Source organism: Rhineura floridana, chromosome 8 (assembly GCF_030035675.1).
Source record: "Rhineura floridana isolate rRhiFlo1 chromosome 8, rRhiFlo1.hap2, whole genome shotgun sequence".
Lineage (NCBI taxonomy): Eukaryota > Metazoa > Chordata > Lepidosauria > Squamata > Rhineuridae > Rhineura > Rhineura floridana.
The window spans coordinates 851,647-872,363 of NC_084487.1; the positions used below are offsets into that span (position 1 = coordinate 851,647).

Consider the following 20,717-nt stretch of genomic DNA (forward strand, 5'->3'; position numbering starts at 1 on the left):
GGGGAGATTAGGAAGAAGCTGCCTAAGAGTCCAGCTCAGGGACCGGCAATGGCTCCTCAAGGTGTCAGGATCAGGATCATTCCCAGCCCTCCCTGCAGGTGGCCATTGGACACTGAACCTGGGACCTGCTGCATGCCAAGCAGGGAGTCTGCCACGGAGCCAAGGGCCCTCTTAACTTGAACGCCCGTGCCGGGGTGGGTGGGAGAAAGTGGCTTAAATCCCAGAGGCAACTCAACGTCTGTCTCTTCTGTCCGTCTTAGGGAAGACTTAGCTGGGATCAGCAGAGGAACCTGGCCACCTTCCCAGCCCCTTCCTGCTATCCGAGAGGGGGTGTGCAGTTTAGCCCAGCGCTCTCACCATCCCCACCCTGCCTTGGTCCACTGAGTGCCCTTGATGCTGCTGCTGCTGGCGCCCCCAACAGGCCTCTCGTGCCACAGCTGCACCAGGGGGGCTAATCCAAACTGACTTCTGAAGTTAACATTTCCTGTTCCTCGGCCGGTTGCTTTCTCTCTGCCTGGTTATTATATTGGCAGACCTTTGGAGGGACCTCTGGTGCGTCCCTGCACACACACCCCCCACTTCTTGCAAGGGTGAGGCTGAGCAGTCCTGCCCTCCCACTCCCGCCCTGATGGATGGGATGTTGGTCTTGGGTCCATCCAGGGCTGCAGCAGCTGCTTGTGTGGGGCACTTGTCATTTGGGTCCAGGCTCAGTCACCCTTGAAACATGGGCTGCACCACATTAATTGCTTTTTTACAACAGCCCTGTTGTAAGGAAGTCTGCTGTGGTATTTCCTTTTTGCAGGTGGCGAACTGAGGCGGCGAAACCAGCTTGTTGGGATCTCTGGGGGTCCCAGTGAGAGCCCAATGAGAGAGAGGCAGGAGGAATCAAGGACTCCCCCCATCTCATATTAGAGGCAATATGTCTCCGAACACCATTTTGGGGGTGGGGGGGAACAAGAGAGAGCCATCGCCCTTGTGTAATTGGCATGTGGGCTTCTCATTAGGGCCTGTGTTTGGCTGGTCTCTTGGAGAGAGGTTGCTGGACTGGCCAGGTGCTGCCTGCAGGCTTCTCTCATGCTCTTGGGAGGGCTGAAGCTGAGCAGCATGAGGGCGGACTGCTTGCCCTTGAGCTGCTGGGCTCAAGGGTGGGCATCACAGCCACTTTTCCAGGGATGACCCACCTGCTCCTCCTCCTCCTCTGCATGAAGCTGGGAGGCTGCCATTCCCTGCACCTGGGCCCGTTGCCACCTTCCGGCTGAGCTGTAGGGGTCCTAGGAAGCTGCCTGGAGCAGGAGATGACACTGATGATGGGTCTGCGCTGCCCCACAGTTGGTCAGAGACAGCATGCCTTGGCATGCCCATTGCTGGGCACCGCAGGAGTGGAGAGTGCGGGTGCCCTCGGGGCCTGCTTGTGGCTTCGGTGGGATGGTGGGCCAGGTGGGGCCCCTCTAGCCTTCCTTGCGTCCTTTGTGGTTTGTCTAGCCCAGTCTGGTGTCCTCTGAATGGATGTGAACTTCCAAGGTCTCTTGCAGAGATGGGCCTGTCCCAGCCGGGGCACCCTTTTCCTCTGGGCCTGCGGGGGTTTGAGCAGGAGTACTGCCCTCTGCCCTGTGGAGAGTGGGCAGAGGGGCTGGTCTGCGTGATGGGGGGGAGAGGAGGAATCAGATGCTCCCCAAGGCAGCAGTGAGCACACACATCCCAACCACGGCTGGTGGCGTTGCGAGAAGCCAGGCGGGTGGGCCTCCCTCCATGGGTGCTGCCTCATCAACTTCTGCCTTGGCTGGGAGCACTCCGTGACCGTCCTGTCCAGGTTGTGCTCTGGAGAGTCGAGGGTGGCAAGCAATGGGGCATAGAGTCAGGCAGGCGCATTGAGCATCTCTACAGAGCTTAGCCTGGCTTTTTCTCCTAATTATATGGCCTTTCAGAAATCACAGCAAAAAGCACTAAAGTATGACCTATTACCTCAACTTATTAGGAATCAAGCAAATTTATGGGCAGCTATAAATAACGCTCCTTGCCTGGGGGCTGTAACTCAGCTGGGCCGAGCGTATCACTGGCATGTTGTGATGGTGAGCAGGACTTTTCTGTCACGTGCTGCCAATAAGGGGATGGGCAAGTGATTTGTTCCTGAAGACGCCTAAATTATCAGAGGCCCACCCCAGCCAGACGGTCCTGGGATCTCAGGCCTTGCTTGCTCTGCAGCCTCGGGGAGGGTGGGGCAGGCAGCAGCTAGGGGTTCGTCCCTGAAGGCTGGATCCTCTCTTGGGATGGGAAGGTGTGTGCTGCTCCTTGCAGTGATGTGCTCATTTCTCAAGAGAGAGGTGCCACAGCCATTTCTCATGTTACAGCTATTCCTGAAGGGGGAGGGGGACTGCACTCTGCACATGACCAGAGGCATTCTCTCTCTTGGAAAATTGCTATAGTGGTTGCAGGCCTTGATTGGGGGGCTGCTGTGTTTAGGCATCCACTTGATTTAGTGATTGATTCTTTGATTTATTTATTTATTACATTTATATACCGCCCCATAGCCAAAGCTCTCTGGGCAGTTTACAGCAATTAAAAACACTAAAAACAAATATACAAAATTTAAAACACAAAAACAATTTAAAACACAATTAAAAAAAATAAAAACAATTTAAAAACACATGCTAAAATGCCTGGGAGAAAAGTCTTGACCTGGCGCTGAAAAGATAACTGGGAGATCATTCCATAATTTGGGGGCCACCACTGAGAAGGCCCTCTCTCTTGTTGCCATCGCCTCGATGGGGAGGGAGGACTCTGGATGCTGCATGGTGTTGGAGGTTTTAATCCCTTTGCCTTTTTTGTGGTCTTAGAGGGAGCACTCGATGGGCCATAAGTGTTGGAACAGCCCTCATCCCCCTCCCCTCCCCAACAAACAGGCTTTGAGTGGGAGGCAAGAGGCAGATGGGGAGTCCTAGCAGTGGTCTCTTTTGGGGCCACCCCCCACTTCCCCTGGACCTCTGCCCTGTGATTTGCCACCCGATTGGCAGAGTGAAGAGTGAAGCCCTCCTGATGGGCAAGGGAGGGGCTGCTCCCAGAGGCCTCTGCCCACGCACCTCCCCCGGCCAGCTGGTGGCTCCTCCACTCCTGGGGGGGTCTGGTCAGTTAGAGCTGGTTTGCAGCCACCTGCATGCCTGTGCACTTGGCCAGCTGCTGCCAGCGCTCTAGGGGTGGCTGTCAAAGGGGCCTTTGTGGAAGCCCTCGGGGGGGGGGGTGCCTCAGTTCCTCTGCTCCTTAGCAAAGCAGCAATGGGCAAGTGTCCGGGTGCCTCAACGAAGTCGCTGAGGGTCCCAAGGCAGGAAACCTCCTCTCTCTCTCTCTCTCCCTCCCTCTCTCTCTCCCTCTCTCTCTCTCTCTCTCTCTCAGCTTGCTACTGTATGGCTTTTTCTACAAATGTGTTAGCCTCAAAGCAGTTCACAAGGGAGACAGATTGAATGCAACAGCGATAATAAATAAAAATTTAATATACTACAATATAACATTGATTATCCAACAATTACCAGTTCATTTAAAATGTATCAAATGTTTAAATGAATGTAAAATATACTAGTGCCAATGACATCAACGTTATACACATGTTGCACAATTCATTCAGTAGATCCTCATCCACATCAAATGGACATTGAAAGAGGAAAGGATAAACCTCACTCTAGTGAGCTACTACCGCAGTCGCTGGACCCTTCGGCCAGGCACCCTCATGCATCCCGTATCACTGCTCACAAGCATAGCTGACATGTCCACCCAAAAGCCTGACTTGCCCAGGTTTGAAGAGTCTCCCACTGGGATCACCACTGCAGATGCATGTGGATTCTCTCTCCCCCCCCCCGTACATGGGACTCCCCCTGTTGCCTGTCCTGCCAAGCTACCTCGGCTGTTTCCTGCCACTGGGCTGCAGACTGCCCAACGAGACCAGCAGCCTTTGACCCTCTTCATCATAGCATTTTACTTCCCTTTTACTGTTTGCATTTAGTTCTTTAATCCCACCCCCTCCCCTTCCCCTCTTTGAGGTGCTCAGGAGAGGAGCTGCCAGCCAGTTGTGGAATGCCCAATTGGCAATGTGGCCATTGGGTGGCCGTCAGAGACCCTTCCTTCCCAAAGCAGACATGGTGCCAGCCCCTCTCCTCCCTTCCGGGGGAACTGAAGACTCTGCCTGTGTCTGTGTGGGCCTCTCGCTCCCCTCCTCAGAAGTTTTCTGTGCTGTCGTCATCTCCTTGCTTGTCTGATCCTGATCAGCAATCTTGGAGGTCTCTCCAGCTGCCAGGCAGGCATCAGGCCTGTCCTGATAAGATAACGGTGTGAGGGGTGAGTGCAGAAACTGGCAGGAATAATCGATCACTTGTCCCTCACAGACAGGCATGCAGGCTGGGCCGCCTCCCACGACGTTGTCCTCTCGGAGAGAGGCACTCTCTGATGCCTTGGGATCCATCCAGGCCTTCCCACATGCCGGCCTCACTTGGGCCTCTTTCACTGGATACCCTTGACATTCAGGAGCCGCATTGCAACTGGAGCACCGTGCATGCCTCCTATGGAGCAGCTCCCCATTACCCACCACCTGGCATGCCCTCCCGAGAAGTTGCAGTTTCCTGCATGGACAGAAGGTGACCCACTGGGTCCCTCGTGTCCTGGCCAGAGGAAGGGAAAGCAGCCTTGGCAGTGGGCCACAAGTTGGACTTTCTTTCTCTGTTTGGTTGAAAATGCAGAGCAGGGAGACTATGGGGAAGGAGGCAGGCACACCCTTGCAGGGTCAGAAGGAAGCGCCTGACATGCAGATCTAGCCAGGCTGGGAAATGTTGGGACTGGTCTTCAGGAAGAGTTGTTGTCAAGAGCTGCCTCCTGCAAAGATGGAATGAGACGGGCCCCAGTTCCTAGCCTGTCCTGACGGCCACTCTGCTCTCAGAGGCTTTTCTTGCTCCTGAAGCTCTCGCTTGTGCGGCCTGTCTCAGGCGGGGGGGGGAGTGCACCTGAAGCCTGGCACATGCTCCCCTGCCAGCTGTTTGACACCCCTTGGTCTGTCAGGCCGCCGGCAATTTTTTCAGGCTTGGGTGATGCAGGGCGTCGTTCAAGCTCCCTCCCTTTTCAGGCATCCTTTTCAGGCATCAGCAGAAGGCCTGATGTTCTGATGTTTTATATTTCTTTGCTTTGTATGTTGCTCAGAGTGGCTGGGTAACCAGCCAGATGGGCGACTAATAAATTGAATTAATAATAATAATAATAGTAATAATAATAATAATAATAATGTTCACAGATGGATCTGATGGTCAGTCCAGACTGGGGTAAGGCAAACGGACTTAGGATGTCTAAGGAGGATTTTGTATGTCCCACATTTGTACACCAAACAGAAGTTCCTCATTGATTCAAAGGGATGTTCAGTTCAGGAAGAGTACTTGGCACTTATAGATTCCCTTGAGGAAATTACCAGTACTTCACATGCATTCTTACAGCAACCCTGTAAGGCAGGCCAATATGGCCAGCCCAGTATTGCAGATGCAGTGTGTAACTCCATGTAGACTGAGACCGAGTGGCTTGCTGTGGGCCACACGGTGAGTTCAGAGGAGAATTCAAAGGTTCACAACTGCTGGGCTCCACCAGCCATGCAGAAAAGACTGTTGATCCCTCAGTGAAAGTAGCATAAACCAGAATATTGTACGTAAAACTGAGAACAGAGAACATCAATTAGATACATAGAAAATGAGTATGAATCCCCTACTTGGGGTGGCCTCATGAGGGCTGGCCGCTTGCTTCATGATGCAGGTAGGGGGTTCTCCAGCCACAGTTCTAAGTGTGCTGATCTGTGGCTGGGGGTAGCGGTGGCGTCAGGAAGCTCTTTTTTTGGCGTACAGAGTGGCGATCTGGAGGTGGTGGCTGGCTCTGGGGCACAACAGGATGGTGTCTTTAACCAGGCTGTCAGGAAGCCTCTGCTAGTTCATTCCCTGCCTGGGATCTATGGTGTTTGTTTATTTATAGTTGATGCCTGCTGCACTCACACACTTTGAGGTCATGTTGAGGCTTGTTGCACTCAACAATTTACCAAGCGGGGCCAAATCACAGCTTGCAGAGGCCTCTGGCATGCTCCCTTCCCTCCCATAGTCCCCATAAGGCAGGTGCTTTCTATGCCTTGGAAGGAAGACAAGTACCTGTCCTTTTTGGGGTTTCCCCTGTAGACCTGTGCGTGGGTATGTTTCTCTCACAGTGTGGCCACATTGTGGATATCTAAGAAAGGCTCTCCCAGCACAGCCTGGGAGTTCCCCCGTCCATTCTCCTTGCCAGCCCAGCGCTGCCTTTGAGTTTTCCAAAGGCTGTATTCGTATGTTGTGAGGCTGTGTTTTCATGCTGCTGTAAGGCTTTATTTGTGAAAGTATCTTATCTTCCTGCCTTTCCTAGAATCATAGGATAGTAGAGTTGGAAGGGGGCTATAAGGTTTTATTACTACTGTTTGAGATTTTAAAGTGTTAATGTATTTGTATGGTTTTATTCTGTACGTCGCCCAGAGTGGCTGCATAACCAGCCGGATGGGCGACTAATAAATCTAATAAATAAATAAATATAAGGCCATCGAGTCCAACCCCCCTGCTCAATGCAGGGATCCAAATTAAAGCATCCACAACAGGTGGCTGTCCAGCTGCCTCTTTGGTGCCTCCAGTGTTGGAGAGCCTGCCGTATCCCTAGATCAGCCTTTCCCAACCAGTGTGCTTCCAGATGTTGTTGGATCACAATTCCCATATTTCCTGACCATTGGCAATGCTGGCTGAGGCTGATGGGAGTTGTGGTCCAACAACATCTGGAGGCACACTGGTTGGGAAAGGCTGCCCTAGATCATTGGTCCCACTGTCGTACTGCTCTAACAGTTAGGAGGTTTCTCTTGATGTTCAGCCAAAATCTGGCTTCCTGAAACTTAGAATCATAGAATAGTAGAGTTGGAAGGGGCCTATAAAGCCATCAAGTCCAATCCCCTGCTCAACTTGAGCCCATTGTTCCGTGTCCTGCACTCTGGGACGATTGAGAAGAGATCCTGGCCCTCCTCTGTGTGGCAACCTTTCAAATACTCAAAGAGGGGAACTAGTACTTCATGCGATTTGGAAACTACTGTTAATGCAGCCTAAAATGGCATTGGCCTTTTGTTGCAGCCACATCACACTGTTGGCTCATATTCAGCTTGTGATCAACAACAATCCCAAGATCCTTCTTGCATGTATATTGCTGAGCCAAGTATCTCCTGTGCATTTGGATTCTTTTTCCTAGGTGTAGAACTTTGCACCTATCCCTGTTAAATTATACAGCCATGAGAGAGTGGCTGTATACTAAAACCAGCATGGATTTTTTGCATTCTGCAATGTTAAATTAAAAATACTCCCCATGCCATTCTGGTGCTTCCCATAAGCTCATTTCAAAACACAAACCTTATAGTCCTGAACTCAGAAACTCTGGTGATACACAAAACAGTCAAAGAGAATTGAAAGTTCAAAGTGTAAAAAGAGAGAGAGAGAAACCAGACCCCTTTTGGACTTTTTTCTATCAGAGTTCTTATAATTTGTTGAAATTAATTAAAAATCAGCCATGTTCACAGAGAAGCCCTGTACACTAACCTTCATCTTCTGCAGTTTAAAAGTTAAAAAATTGTCTGGCTGATTTTTAATTAATTTAAGAAGTTTAACATTGGAGTCAATGATAAGCTCAGGCATGCTCAGTAAGAACCAACTGTCAATGTTCTAAAAGCCAGACTCACAGCTGCTTGGCTTGCCTAATCAGGGGGCCACACCCACGCCAGACTTTTATTGCACTTTAGTCATGGCTTCCCCCAAAGAATCCTGGGAATTGCAGTTTGTGTAGGGTGCCGAGAGGCAACTCCTATTCTCCTGATAGAGCTCCAGTAGCCAGAGTAGTCTAACAGTCAGCCGCTCTGATTGAAGCCCTGTGAGGAGAAAGGTGGGGGAAACCGTGAAAAACAATGATACTGTTCACAATGTTTTCCTTTTGTAAAGGAGAAGGGTTTCTCCTCTGCCCAGTGTCCATCCACCCAATGCCCTCCCCTTCCTGTCCTCCCCCTCCCTTCCCTTCCCCCAGGTCACTTTCAGCTATCCTAAGCATGATTGATTGCACAGGAGTAAATCCCACTGAACGCAAAAAGCATGCAAATGATCAAACCTGCTCTCTCCTCCTCCCTCCTATCCTCTCCCCCTTGCCCCTTCACCCCTCCCTTCCCCTCCTCCTTCCCCACAGTCAGTTTTACCTATCCTAAGCAGGATTGCACAGGAGTAAATCCCATTTAACTCAATAAGCATGCAAATGATCAAACCTGCCCTCCCCTTCTACTCCAATCATCTCCCTTTTGCCCCTTCCTTCACCCCTCCCCCTTCCTTCACCCCTCCCCCCTCCTTCACCCCTCCCCCTTCCAATCCCCTCCTTCCACCTCCCCCTCCTTCCCTCCCCATCCCTTGTCAGTTTTACCTATCCTAACCATGATTGCACGAGACTAAATCCCATTGACTCAATCCGATTGAACTCAATAAGCATGCAAATGATCAGACCTGCCTTTCCCCTCATTCCTCCTCTCCCTTACTCCTCCCTTCTTCCTCCTCTTCCCTCTTCTTCCTGCTCCCCTGGCTTGTTTTGGTTATTTGGAGTGATTGCAGGTGTTGCCACCACTCACCATATGCTCAGAGGCACACGTTACCAAATTCTTCCAAGCTACACAGGAAGTGGACTGGACTGTGAAAGACCAACCCAAATATTATTTGCATTTTGACAAATTTGTAGGACAGTACAATATCTCAGAGAGGAGGTCAGGTCTCCTGCTCCCCTGGTGCATTCACTATAGCTGCCCAGTTTCCCTGCTTTTTAAAGTTTCATAGAAATATCTGTTGGCTATAGGTACGTTCTTAAACCACATTTATTTTATTTATTTATTTTATTTAATTTATATACCGCCCTAAGCCAAAAAGGCTCTCTGGGCGGTGTACATAAAAGAACATTTTATTTGTCATGGGCTAGCCTGGCAGAGGTTGAAATTTCCATCTCACCAAAACAGTTTAGAAGATATGACAGAACGGGGAAAAATAGTGTCCCCATTTTACAGATGGGCAACATGTTTTTTTTTGCCTATTAGTGAATTTCATTCTGTTGTTTTCAGCCCAATGCTCCAGCCTATCAAGATCACTTCGCATTTTGTTTATGTCTTCGAAGGTATTAGCTATCCCTCCCAATTTTGTATCATCTGCAAATCTGATAAGCATTCCCTACCCCTCCTCCTCATTAATAAAAATGTTGAAGAGCACTAGGCCCAGAACCAAGCCCTGCAGTACCCTGCTTGATACCCCTCCCCTCGTTAGAGAAGGAACCATTGATCAGCACTCTTTGAGTACGATTCTGGAGCCAACTGTAGATCCACCTGATAGTTGTTCCATCCAGCCCACATTTAGCCAGCTTGCTAATCGGATATCACGGGGCACTTCGTTAAAAGCTTTGCTGAAGTTGAGGCATATTATGTCCACAGCATTCCCACAGTCTACAACGGAGGTTACCTGATCAAAAAAATGAGTTGAGTCCCAGACCAATGCAGGGCTCGCCCTGAGAGCCCTCGTGGAAGTGGGTTTTGCCCCCTTGCATTTGGCTCATCTCCACTTGCTGCATTGCCAGCTTCCCTCCTATGCAAGATGTTGAAGGGTTTGGCAGTATTCAGAAACAGTTGCTCATGTCACGTTGCCTCCAGAGTGCCTGGCCTTTCTGCAAAGGAACCTCCCAGCTGTGGGCCATCCTTCCCGTAAGTGGTTTGGGGTGACCGACCTCCTGAAATGCCAGTGTCAGAGGCTCTTACCTAGGAAGGCTGGCTAATTCCGACAGAAATAAGTCTTCCTGGCCCAATCCACTTGTGGACAGTGTCACTCGTAATTATGGGATTAGTAGAGATTATCTGGCAAAAACAGAAGGGAGCAGAAAAAGAGGAAGGCCAAACAAGAGATGGATTGATTCCACAAAGGAAGCCACAGACCTGAACTTACAAGATCTGAACAGGGTGGTTCACAACAGATGCTCTTGGAGGTTGCAATTCATAGGGTCGCCATAAGTTGTAGTCAACCTGAGGGCACATAACAACAACAACAATTGGGCAAGGGAAATCTCTGGCCGAGTGCCTAAACCAAAGCATATGGTTTGGTGTGTTGTGACAATGGTTTGCCGGGCCCTTTCTCCTTAGTTCCCAACTGGTAGCCGAGGAAGGGGTCTTCCTCCTCCCCACCCCCAGCCGTGATTGGGGCTGAGAGAGACAGAGGGGTCAGCTTGGCTCTGGGGTCTTGCTCCTTCTGCCTTCCTCCCTTTCTTGCGTGTGTTTGAACTTGCTGTGTTAGGCTGCATCCCGAGTCCCTCCTGAATCTTGCAAGGTTGCTTAACGAAAGGCGTTTTGTGTCTCCTTGGATGTTGCTTACCTGCTGTTGCAGCACTTTTCCCTGCAAGGGCTTCTCTGCTGCATTTCGGGATGGATCTGAGTACATCTGCGGGAGGGCCAGGCCAGGCCAAGGGGACCATCTGCCATTGATCATTCCCCTCCAGTCTGCGAGTGTGAATTGGCATCTGTAGCCGGGATCTGGGGCAGTGGTGATGGGTGCGTCTCTCTGGGGAGTGGTGGAGGCAAGCAGGACTGGTGGTGGCACTTCTGAGGGCCACTTTCAATCTTCAACATTATAGGAGGCTACAGGAGGCACGCATGCATACCCACCCACCCCTCTGAAGATTGGGTGGTTTTGGAAGGGGTGGGGATAGTGGGTCTTCCTTCTGCAGCTTTCCCGTGAGCATGGCATGGGTTTTGGTGTCTTCCAGATGCTCCTGCCTGCCCAGTTGTGCTACTGCTGCCTCAGTTTCCTTGTTGCTCCTTCTCTGGTGGGGATGATGGGGTTGCGCTGCCAGGGTCTCCCTCAGCTGCTGTGAGAAGCTGCTGCGTTTGGGAGTCAGAGCTTTGGCCAAGGAGGGGTTCAAACCACTGAGCCTTTTTTTGCTATGGGTCCATCCCAAGCAAAGCCTCCGTGAGTCAAGGGACCTAGCTACTGGCGCAGGCTGCCCTTTCCCACAAGTGGTGAGGCATGGCAATGGTGGGGGGGTCATAGCGGGCAAGCGCCGTGGTGGGCTTTTCTGAAGCTTTGGACCTCTGGCTAGGCAGCCGTCCAAAGGAGTCTGTTCTCGGCCCTTCCCAGCTGTTGCATGGGGGAGGTGAAGGACAAATAGGTTCTACTCATGTGCAGATGTGGGGCGCAATGCAGGTGCCCTGGTTTTGAAACAGGAGCTTTATGAGGAGGCTGAGGGGAGGCCTCTGCCCTGTGCTCTGCACCAGGACCTTCACAGCAATGTGACCCTCTGAAAAGGTACCGCTCCTTGGGAACTTGGCAGTGATGGCCACCCATGCAGATGGCAACTGAGAGAGAATCCTGGATGGCTGCCTGTCTCACCCCAGGCACTCTCCAGTCAGCCTCAGTGCAGACCATGGTGTGCTCACAGTTCCAGGGGGCTGATAAGATTGGTAACAGGGACCTGACGGTTCGAACATATAAAACTGATTCTGGCCCGCTTGCATTGGCTGCCTGTATGTTGCTGAGCTTGATTCAAAGTGCTGGTTTTAATCTATAAAGCCTTACACGGCTTGGGACCACAATACCTGATGGAACGCCTCCCGATACGAACCCACATGTATACTACGCTCAACATCTAAGGCCTTCCTCCAGGTGCCTACTTCGAGGGAAGCTCGGAGGATGGCAACAAGGGAGGGGGCCTTCTCAGTGGTGGCCCCCAAATTATGGAATGACCTTTTTGACAAGGTGCGCCTGGTGCCAACACTGTTATTTCTTCGGTGCTAGGTCAAGACTTTCCTCTTCTCCCAGGCATTTTAGCATGTGTTTTTAAATTGTTTTTTTTTTTTAAGTGTTTTTAAATCTGTATATTTGTTTTTAATGTTTTTAATTGTTGTAAACCACCCAGAGAGCTTCAACTATGTAATTTAATAATAATAATAATAATAATAATTTTTTTTTTTTTTAAGCCGCAGGATGTAGGAGGGGGAGAAACACTCCTGAGCACTGGGGGGGGGAGGAGGAGGAGGAAGAATTCCTTCCTATTCCCAAATATGGTACCCAATCAGACCCCGGGAGCAAGGAAGACCCCTTTCACAGAGGGCAGACGTGAACGTATGCAGTTGCCTTTTCCACTTGTGGAAGTTGTAGCCCCAAACATCTGGAGGGCACCAGGTTGACAAACCCTGGTGTAAAGGAGAGCAAATTTGGACAAGTGTCCATGAACCGCTGCCCTTTAAAATGTCCCTGGGCGTTGGGCATCAGGCTCCTCCCATGGCTGGGAAGTGATGAGGGTCTTCCTCGCGTGGCAATGGCACACCTGCCTTCTGGAGTAGTACGGTGGGCACATTGTGCCCTGTAGGGTGCATCCTCACTCACCACTGCTGCAGACAGCTTTCAGACCACTTGTCCCTAGCACTGGAGCAGTAACGCCTTAGAGAAGGCGCCACATGCCCGTGGAAGTCCACTCAGACACATCCACAAAATGCATTTCTTCCAAGTGCCGCATCCCGGACACTGGAAGGGCTAGTGCCACCTGGGCAGGCCTTGGTGTTACAGACGTGCGTGCTGTGAGGGTTTTACTTTGGGCAGCTAGATGGCTAAGACTGGCCAGTGTGCTGCTCACTGTGTCCTGAAGGTCTGTCTGCTGCATGTCACAGTCCCCACTCCTAAGATGACCTTCTGTGAGACCTCGGTTGGGGGATGGGGAGGGAGGGCTGCTTCTTGAGCACCTGCCTGCCTTGCCCACCCTCTTCTGATCTTGGCCATGCCACCTCTGCAGAGCTCTCAAGGTGCTCCTTGGTCATCTGCTTCTCTCCTGATCTGGGCCTGCAGGAGCTGCCCAGATGGGTGTCCTCGGCTGCTGCTGAGGCTGACTCTCTGCTGACTCAAGAGAGACCCTTGTTCATTCGGAATCAGCACTCTCTGACTCCCCCTGCTGGCCATGCTCCATGTGTGGCTTCATATTGTTTATTTGTTCGTTTATTTATTAAAATTGTATTCCTCCCTCCTCCCAGAAGGAGCCTTTTACAGGCCTGGGAAGGCCCAATTCCATCCCAGGCAGGCAGCTTTTCCTGGAGCCTTTATTGAGGTGTGTGAGGAGATCTCGCCCTCCTTCTCACTGTTCCTTTCTTCCCCACAAGAAACAGAGTCCTCTCTTCTCACAGGCCCTCTAGGAGCTGGATAAGGCTAAAGGTGCAGCGTTGTTAAGGACAGGATTCAGAGAAAGGAAGGCAATGGCGGTGTAGGCTGTGCAGACCCCCAGCTGCCTTGTGGGGCAGCAGCCCAGCCCCAAGGTTCTGAACCTTGAAATCTGGGGTCATGCTCCTTTCCCCCGGATTACTCAGCAGACAGCTACTGCCTGTGTCTGCCTATCACGATACGTGCCTGGGATCTGTGACAATCCTCTGGGCAAGTATGCATGTGGAGTTGCTCTCTAGTTGGGGGCTGGGAAGGAAACCAGATTGTGTCAGGAAGAATCTCCAATGCTTATCGCTTGACAAAAACCAGCAGAAGTCGGTTGGGAGAGGGATGGCCTTTGAGTCAACACAACTACAAGCATTCCCAGACACCGACACAAAGTGAGCCCAGGCATGCAGGCATAATGATAAACCACCCAGGACACCGCCTGCTTGCACCCAGCAGGTGCTCTCCTTGAATGTGGCATTTCTGGGTGCAGAATTTGCTGGCTCCTGATTTTGCCTCGTCTCTGCCAGACCCCAGGAGGGAAGCTGTTGAAGGTGATCCTTTAGGTTTGCGCACACCCCACCAGACTAACGGACTGCAAGGCCCCAAAAGTTCTCCCCCCCCAAATCTGGTGCTGCAGAAGCCCACCCAGCAGGTGACTTCTGGGCAGAGGAAGAGGTTTTGACAAGTATTGGATTCCCAATAATTTCTTCAGCCTTGTCTGTGCTGAGTCCGGGGCTGTCTTGCCAGCAGGGGGGTTGACATGAGATTTATATAAACTCTGGTCCTCATAGATACTTGTCAGAGGATGAGACTTTGGCATGACAGGCGGCTGCTGGCGTGCGTACCTAAAGAGTTCTGTCAATCACTCCGTTGGCTTGAAGGCTTCTCTTTTTGGGTGCCGTGACAGCCAGAGCTGCAACGGGAGTTGAGCCTTCATCTGTGTGGGCTGTGGGAGGTGTGGCATGGGTCCTTGGGCCTTCCAGCCTAGAGTAGGGTCTAGCTGCAGTTTCCCTGGGCAAGGGACTTTAGTCAGGGCTGGGAGCCCTAGTAGTGCCCCAGGGGATGCTGCCCTCACCAAAGCACACACCCTAAAGACAGGCCAGGAATGTTAAGCCCTGAAGAGGGGGAGGAGAGGCAGGCGGGTGGAGAAGAAGGGGCCAAGCACCACCAAGGAGAATGTGCCATTCAGCACTGGTGACTACCAGCCCAACATTTGCCTCCTGACAGGTGGGCCCTGAGTGTGACAGTCCTTGCTGTCTGCTTCCCTGCTTGGTGCTGGCCCAACCTCCTCCTTTGAGTGATAGAATTCAAGAGATGGGAGTCAAAGACCCAGAGAGAGAGCTGAGCTGTCCCCCCAGCCGCTGCTGGAGAGGTCTCCCCCAGCCGATAAAACCACAATAGTCTGTTCCCTAAAGGAACCTGCATTGGGTGCAACGCTCTGGCACCCAGCCTTCTGTCTCTGGGCGTGGTAGGCCACACAGCCCAGAGGAAGAGGGGCGTTCCCTTCCCAGCGGCATGATGACATCAGCACAGATCCTGGGGAAGCGTTGCCCACTCTGCCAGGTGCTGGAAGCTGAGGCCATGGGGGGCAGAGGAAGAGGCGATGGGCTGCTTCAGGGGCTGGAATGTAGGCCCTTGCCTTACCCTGAGCCAGACCTTTGCTCCAGCTAGCTCAGGGTTGCCTGCACTGACTGGGCTTTGGGGTAGGGGTTTTCCCCATTGGGGGTTGAAGGGGCTCTGCCGCTGAGTGGCCGTGGCCCTCCCTCCTGCAGTGAGGCTGCAGGAGCCAGCCTGGAAGTCGAGCACGTGCCTGCCAAGCCTGGCCGCGCCCTGTTGTGTATAAATCTGAGGCGCACTAGGCAGTGGCACTCCTGGGGCCTTGGTGACTCCGCTTTCGTCACTCCCAGCTGCCTTTTGGATGCTCCCCCCCTCCCTCCCCCCCAGTGCTGGTCAGCCACAGCGTCCCCCCCCCCCGAAGACTGCAAACCTTGCCTCTCTGCCTTATGACCCCATTAGCATTTTCACAGCTCACCTCCGCCTTTGAATACTTAATTTAAAACTTCTGCCTCTTTGGAATTCCAGGCCTGGTTTCTAGGCAGGAAGGAAAAAAGGGTGATGGATGGGCTGGGGAGAGGAGCAGAAGCCCTAAGCAGTGTCGCAGGGGGGGCAAGGGAAGAGTGCTTTTTTTTAACCATTAAGTTTAATAAGATGGATATCTGGAGCACATAGTTATTCTAATCATACCATACTGCCTCCTGATCTGTTGGCCTGCATGATGCTTGTGGCTTTTAAATTTCCACACCCTTACGGCAATCAGTCGCTTCCCTTTTCAGTGACAAAGTTTGGAATCAAAGTCCCTGCAAATGCTTTGGGAACAGAAGGGGTGGGACGGCCCCCAGTCTTCGCCTGGTGAGCCCCCCAGGTGATGCTCCAAGGTCACCCTTGGCCTCTTTCCGCACATGGAGCTTTCCAAATGTGTCGCAGCCCACAAGTGCCTCCATTGGATCCAAGGGACCCTCTGCCCCTGGCAGGCAGGCAGGCAGGCAGTTGTGGCGTTGCCCTCAGGAGCTCCTTCTGCTTCTAAAGATTTCTGCTCTGCCTTTCATGGACATCCAAGGCAGCTTATGACTATTTGAAAAAGCTAAAATGCTCAAAGGGGGGAGGGAATTGTGCTTTCCAAAGGCCTCAGGAGGAGCAACAGTGTCTCCATGACAGGCACCAAACTAAGGCGCAAGAGCACAGCGCTGCCCGCATGGGACACCCACCTCGCCCTGGGCATCAGCAGAGTGAAGCTGCCCTAAATGATGACGCCGGGCCCAACAGGTGATGGGCCCAGCATGTTCCAAACAGAGCGGCGAGGCAGGAGCAGGAAGGCAGACAAGGAGGCGAGGCATGTCTCTTCTCCCAGGTGAGCTGCTCAGACTAGGGAATCAAGTTGAGGAGCATTCTTACCTAGGACCACGATTGGCTCCCCAAGTCACTGATGCCTCTGGGCGGGCTGGTGAGCTGGCTGCTGCAGGCCCTCCATTTACAAGCATTCCGGTGGCCCTGGGTCCTACCCCCAGGCTCCCTGCTTCAAGCCCACCAGGTTCCTTGCATACGTTGGAATAACTATATGATCTGTTGGGGGGGCAGCTGAGGGCCTTTGCTGCTGCATTTTGGACCAGTTCAAGTTTCTGAGCACTCTTCAGAGGCAGAGCCACACAGAGCTGTGTGTTATCCGGTCCTTCATCCAAGGCGTTCAGTGTGGCCTAAGTCTGGATATTATCAAGGCAGTTGTGACCTGGGCCTCTCCAGGAAAGGGTGCTACTGGCACAGTAGTTAGAGTTGGAAAAGAGCACTTGGGCTGCCCACCAGCTCCTGAGCATCCAGGAGAAGCACTGGGTACAAAACACTCCACCCCCAAAAAAGTAACTCAATTGGACATCTATAAAGTTAAAAAGCAAAATGGGGAGGCAACATTCTAAGGCTTATTAGGCAGATAAGCTGTTGCTAAGGATGCCTAGTCATTGCAAAGCAATCAGAAGGAAGAAATGTGAGGCATTTCCTGTTTATTCCCTGCTGAAGAGGTTCACTGTCTTTCAACGGGACCAGCTCGCAGCAAGAAATAAAGGAACAAAGTGAATGTTGCCTTGTGCCTTTTAACAACTGCGGCACAAATTAAACAGGGTAAGCCTTTCCTACTATGGAAACACAATTATGGAGAAAGCCGTCCCTGTTGACATTTTGACCGTCAGACGTCTTATTATTTATGCATGGCCCCTGATTTACTTGTGGACCCCATTCTTCAGCACAGCAGCTTGTAACATTCTGAATGCTGAACAAAAAAATTACTGAGGATGAACTTTATATGAAATAAGCTCATTTGGGTAAATGTGGACTGAAGTAGTTCATTTCGTAAAAGGACAAATTGGCACCAGTTCCTTTTTAAGATGAGCTTTCCCAGCGCTGACTGACTGAACTGCTTCTCCATGGGAGGAAAGCACAGGGAGAGAATTGCCAGTGTGTGTTCTGAGCATCGCACCTCTCAGTCACACAGGTAGTACCTATAGAAGGGGCCATTGTGCACCAGCCCCCCCCCCCACACACACACAGAGCTCCTGCAGTTAAGTGGATCTCCTTTGGCTTGCCATATGGAAGCACAAGGCTGCTGCAAGTCCAGAAGACAGCCAGCCAGCCCCTCCTCCCCACCCCCTTAATGACAAGGGCAGGATTGAGGAGGCTGAGGCGCTGCAGACGAACAACATCGTTTACTTCGGGGTGTGTGCGAGGGCAAGGGAGAGGCGGGAGATCCTGGCGGATCTCCTTTCTTCAAGAGGAGTGCTTCTGTTGTAGCCTGCCATTCCTCCCCCCACTCCCTGTGTAGGAGTTTAAAACCAGCATCTTTGCTAAGTGCTTCACTTTATGTATCAAAAGTCCTTTTCACAACTGAGTAAAGCCCAAATGGCAAGAGTGGAAGGAGAGAGAGAGTCAGCTGCAGCCGTGGGCAAGGGTGTCGAGTGATACTAGTTCAGGGGGCAGGATGAAGGTGCCCAAACGTCAGGACAAGCCACAGGCTTCCTTGGCAACCCATCTTCATCTTCCTCTGCGCATGATGGGTTTGGGGGAGAAAATCTGTCTCCTCCAGCAGCATCTCCAGGGAGGCAGCCCATGTAGGTGGTGCTGCTGTGGATGGGCCCAGTGGTCCGGCTTCCTGTCTCCCTGCCTTTTGTCTTCGGAGGTATCAGCAGGGTTGGGAGGCAGAAGCCAGAGACAGGAGGCCTTGGAGCGGAGTCTGAAACCAGCCAACATCCTGGGCCTGGGGTGAATTGAGCTGAGGAAAGCTGTCATCCTCACTGGCTGCCTGCTGGACGTTCCGGTTGGAAGTCGAGGGGGAAGCAAGGCAGGCAGCCGCTTGGCCTGAACTGGGCTGGGGCCCTGCTCATTTGGGGATTGGGGCTGCCCTCTAGGGGACTTCAGGCCGGCTTGGATGGTGAAGGTGGCCTTTTGCCTCGGGGGGGGGTCCTGCAGAGGACGTAAGCACAGCAGGTGCAGCTGGGCGCCTGAAGTCCAAAGGAGTTCCTGGATGCCCTCTGCTGCCTCCCTCTCCAAGCCTGCTTCCCATGTGGCTTCTTGCCCCAGGCACCATCTCCGGACTCTGGTCTCTCTTGGGCGCCAGGAAGAGTTCCAGCGCTGAGCCACTTTTATTTAGGGTTTTTTTAGGTTTACGGGGTAACTGGGCCATGGGGGCTTCTCTGTGCTCAGCAGGACTTTAACCTGCTAAAAGCGCAGCCAGTAGATATCCAGCCTCTTCTTATTTGTCCTTGTTTTCTTTCTGTCTGCCCTGCTGGCCTGGGCATGGGAGGAGCTTGCAGGAGCCTCCAAACTAACAGTCGCCCCAAAGGCCCAGTTCTCAAACCGAGCTCAGGAATGCCAAGGCAGCCAGGATGGTTGGGAGAAACTCTTGCTCTTTGTTCCCGGGCTGGGAGAGGCTCCATAGAGTTGTCACTGAACGGTGGAGCTTCCTTAGCGCAACCACTGGGGTCCGTGGCCTCTTGCAAATGAGCTGTGCCTGGGGGGGGGGCAGTTGTGTCTGCTGATGTGCCCTCAACAGACACACACCCCTTCATGGCATTTGACTGCCGCTCACCATGTGCTGAACCAAGGTTCGATTTCTGTGCCATGTATCTGACAAGGGCAGTCCCTGAGGAAAAGTCAAGTGCCGCTTCGTCCCAGGGATCGGAGAACGCATTGATTTTGAATTTGTTCAAGCGCTGTTGCCCTAGGCAGTGGGGGGTGTCTTTATTTCCACAACAGTCTCCCCCATGGGGCCCACACAGAGTGGAGGTACTGCTGCTGCGGAGATGCCAATCAGTTGCTACCGGGCAGAGTGTCTGCAGAAGAGCTGGGCGGCTTGAGGAGCCTGAGTTTGAGTCCACATGTGGGGGGAGGGGAGAGTGGGCTTCCTGTTTAGGCTAGGCCTGGCAAGGGGAGGGTGGGGCCAGCCTTGCTCCACAAGCAGATAGGTTTGGGCTCCTGGTCACATCTGGAGGAGGGTAGCGGAGGGGAAGGGGGTGTCCTCCAGCACAGATGTTCCAGGTGTGCTGAGCGCACCCCTCCCTTTGTGTCTCCTGCAGGTAGAGGTGGAGGTGGAAAGCATGGATAAAGCCGGGAACTTCATTGGCTGGCTGCACATTGAGGGCGTCAACCTCTCCGTGGCCCTGGTGGAGCAAGCGCTGTCCAAGGTGCACTTCACGGCGGAGCGCAGCAACTACTACAAGCCCCTGGTGGCTGCAGAGGAGGCCGCCAAGCAGAAGAAGGAGAAGGTATGGGGGGTGGGCGGGGGGAGCTCCTAATGGACTCTGCGCAGTCCCTCCAGTTAAGGGGCTTGTCGGCCCTGCACGGCATGCATTGGTCTGCAGGTGCTTACGAGACTCAGTGGATCTTCAGCATCGACACTTTGAGGCACAGCTGGTGTGACCCACTCCCCTCTAAGCCCAGCAGGTGTCCATCCCCCCCGCTCCATTTGCAAAATGCACAGCCACAAACCCTTGACCCCTTGTCAGGCCTGTGTCTACCAGCCACAGTTGCACCAGGCCTATGACCTGCTTGGAACTTGGACAGAAAGACATGAAGTGTCTGTCCGAGTCGCCCTCTCATTGGCCCCTGGCAGCGGCTCCTGAGCCCTGTCCTCAGCCTTCGTGGGTTGGGGCGGGGTGCTCTTCATCCAAGATGGATCACTTCTGCAGTTCGCATGAGAAGAGACCACTTGAGTTCATCCTGCCTGTTCTGTGCCTTCTCCCCACTTTGGCTCATCGGTCAAGAATCCAGAATGTGTGTGGAATTAAGAGGCATGAAGATTCATGGACCACAGGGAAGTGCTGCTTCCTACCTGAGGCAGCTGAGCAGGTGCCGGCCTTCCTGGACCTTGGCCAGGAAGCTGGATGGCGCAGCAGCCCTTTGGGGGCCACCTGCATGTCCAAACGGCCCTGGCCTGGTACCAACAAATGCATACAAAGGCACCCGCACTCCGCTGGGCAGCCCCGTTTCCAAAATGAGCTTGCTGTGCATGCCCAAGTCAGGGAAAGGGGCAGGCTGAGTGAGGGGTTGCTACGAGCCGGTGGCAGGCTGGGGAAGTGGCATGGCTGTGTGACCTGGTCCGTGCCTGTCTCTTCAAGGGATTGCCGCATGACTTGCAAAGTGCCCCAGTTTGGGAGAAGCATCCTGGGAGCCAGAGAGCGTTTGCTCCCCCTGACTTCATGGAGCTTGTTCCAGCGGGAGCCTCTTGGCTGCCAAGCACCGGCCCTGAGGGCTCAGTGCACCGTTTGACTTAACTCTTTCCTTAATTAAATCAGAGGCCGTTTCAATGCCTCTGGGGGAACAGACATGTCATCCATAATTTGTGCTGCTGGCACAGAGATTGTGTGTGAAGGTGTGTGTGCTTGTGGTGGGTGAGGGCCAAATGTCCTGGCCTGAGCC

General features: G+C 52.7%; 1 protein-coding gene across 1 annotated transcript in view; it reads left to right on the forward strand.

The window, feature by feature from the left end:
- Positions 1-20,717, forward strand: part of SND1 (staphylococcal nuclease and tudor domain containing 1) — a 318,600-nt gene that overhangs the window by 284,809 nt on the left and 13,074 nt on the right. The window contains exon 17 of the mRNA XM_061637944.1: positions 19,376-19,564. Coding sequence (XP_061493928.1) covers positions 19,376-19,564 — 189 coding nt within the window. The remainder of the gene's footprint in view (positions 1-19,375; positions 19,565-20,717) is intronic.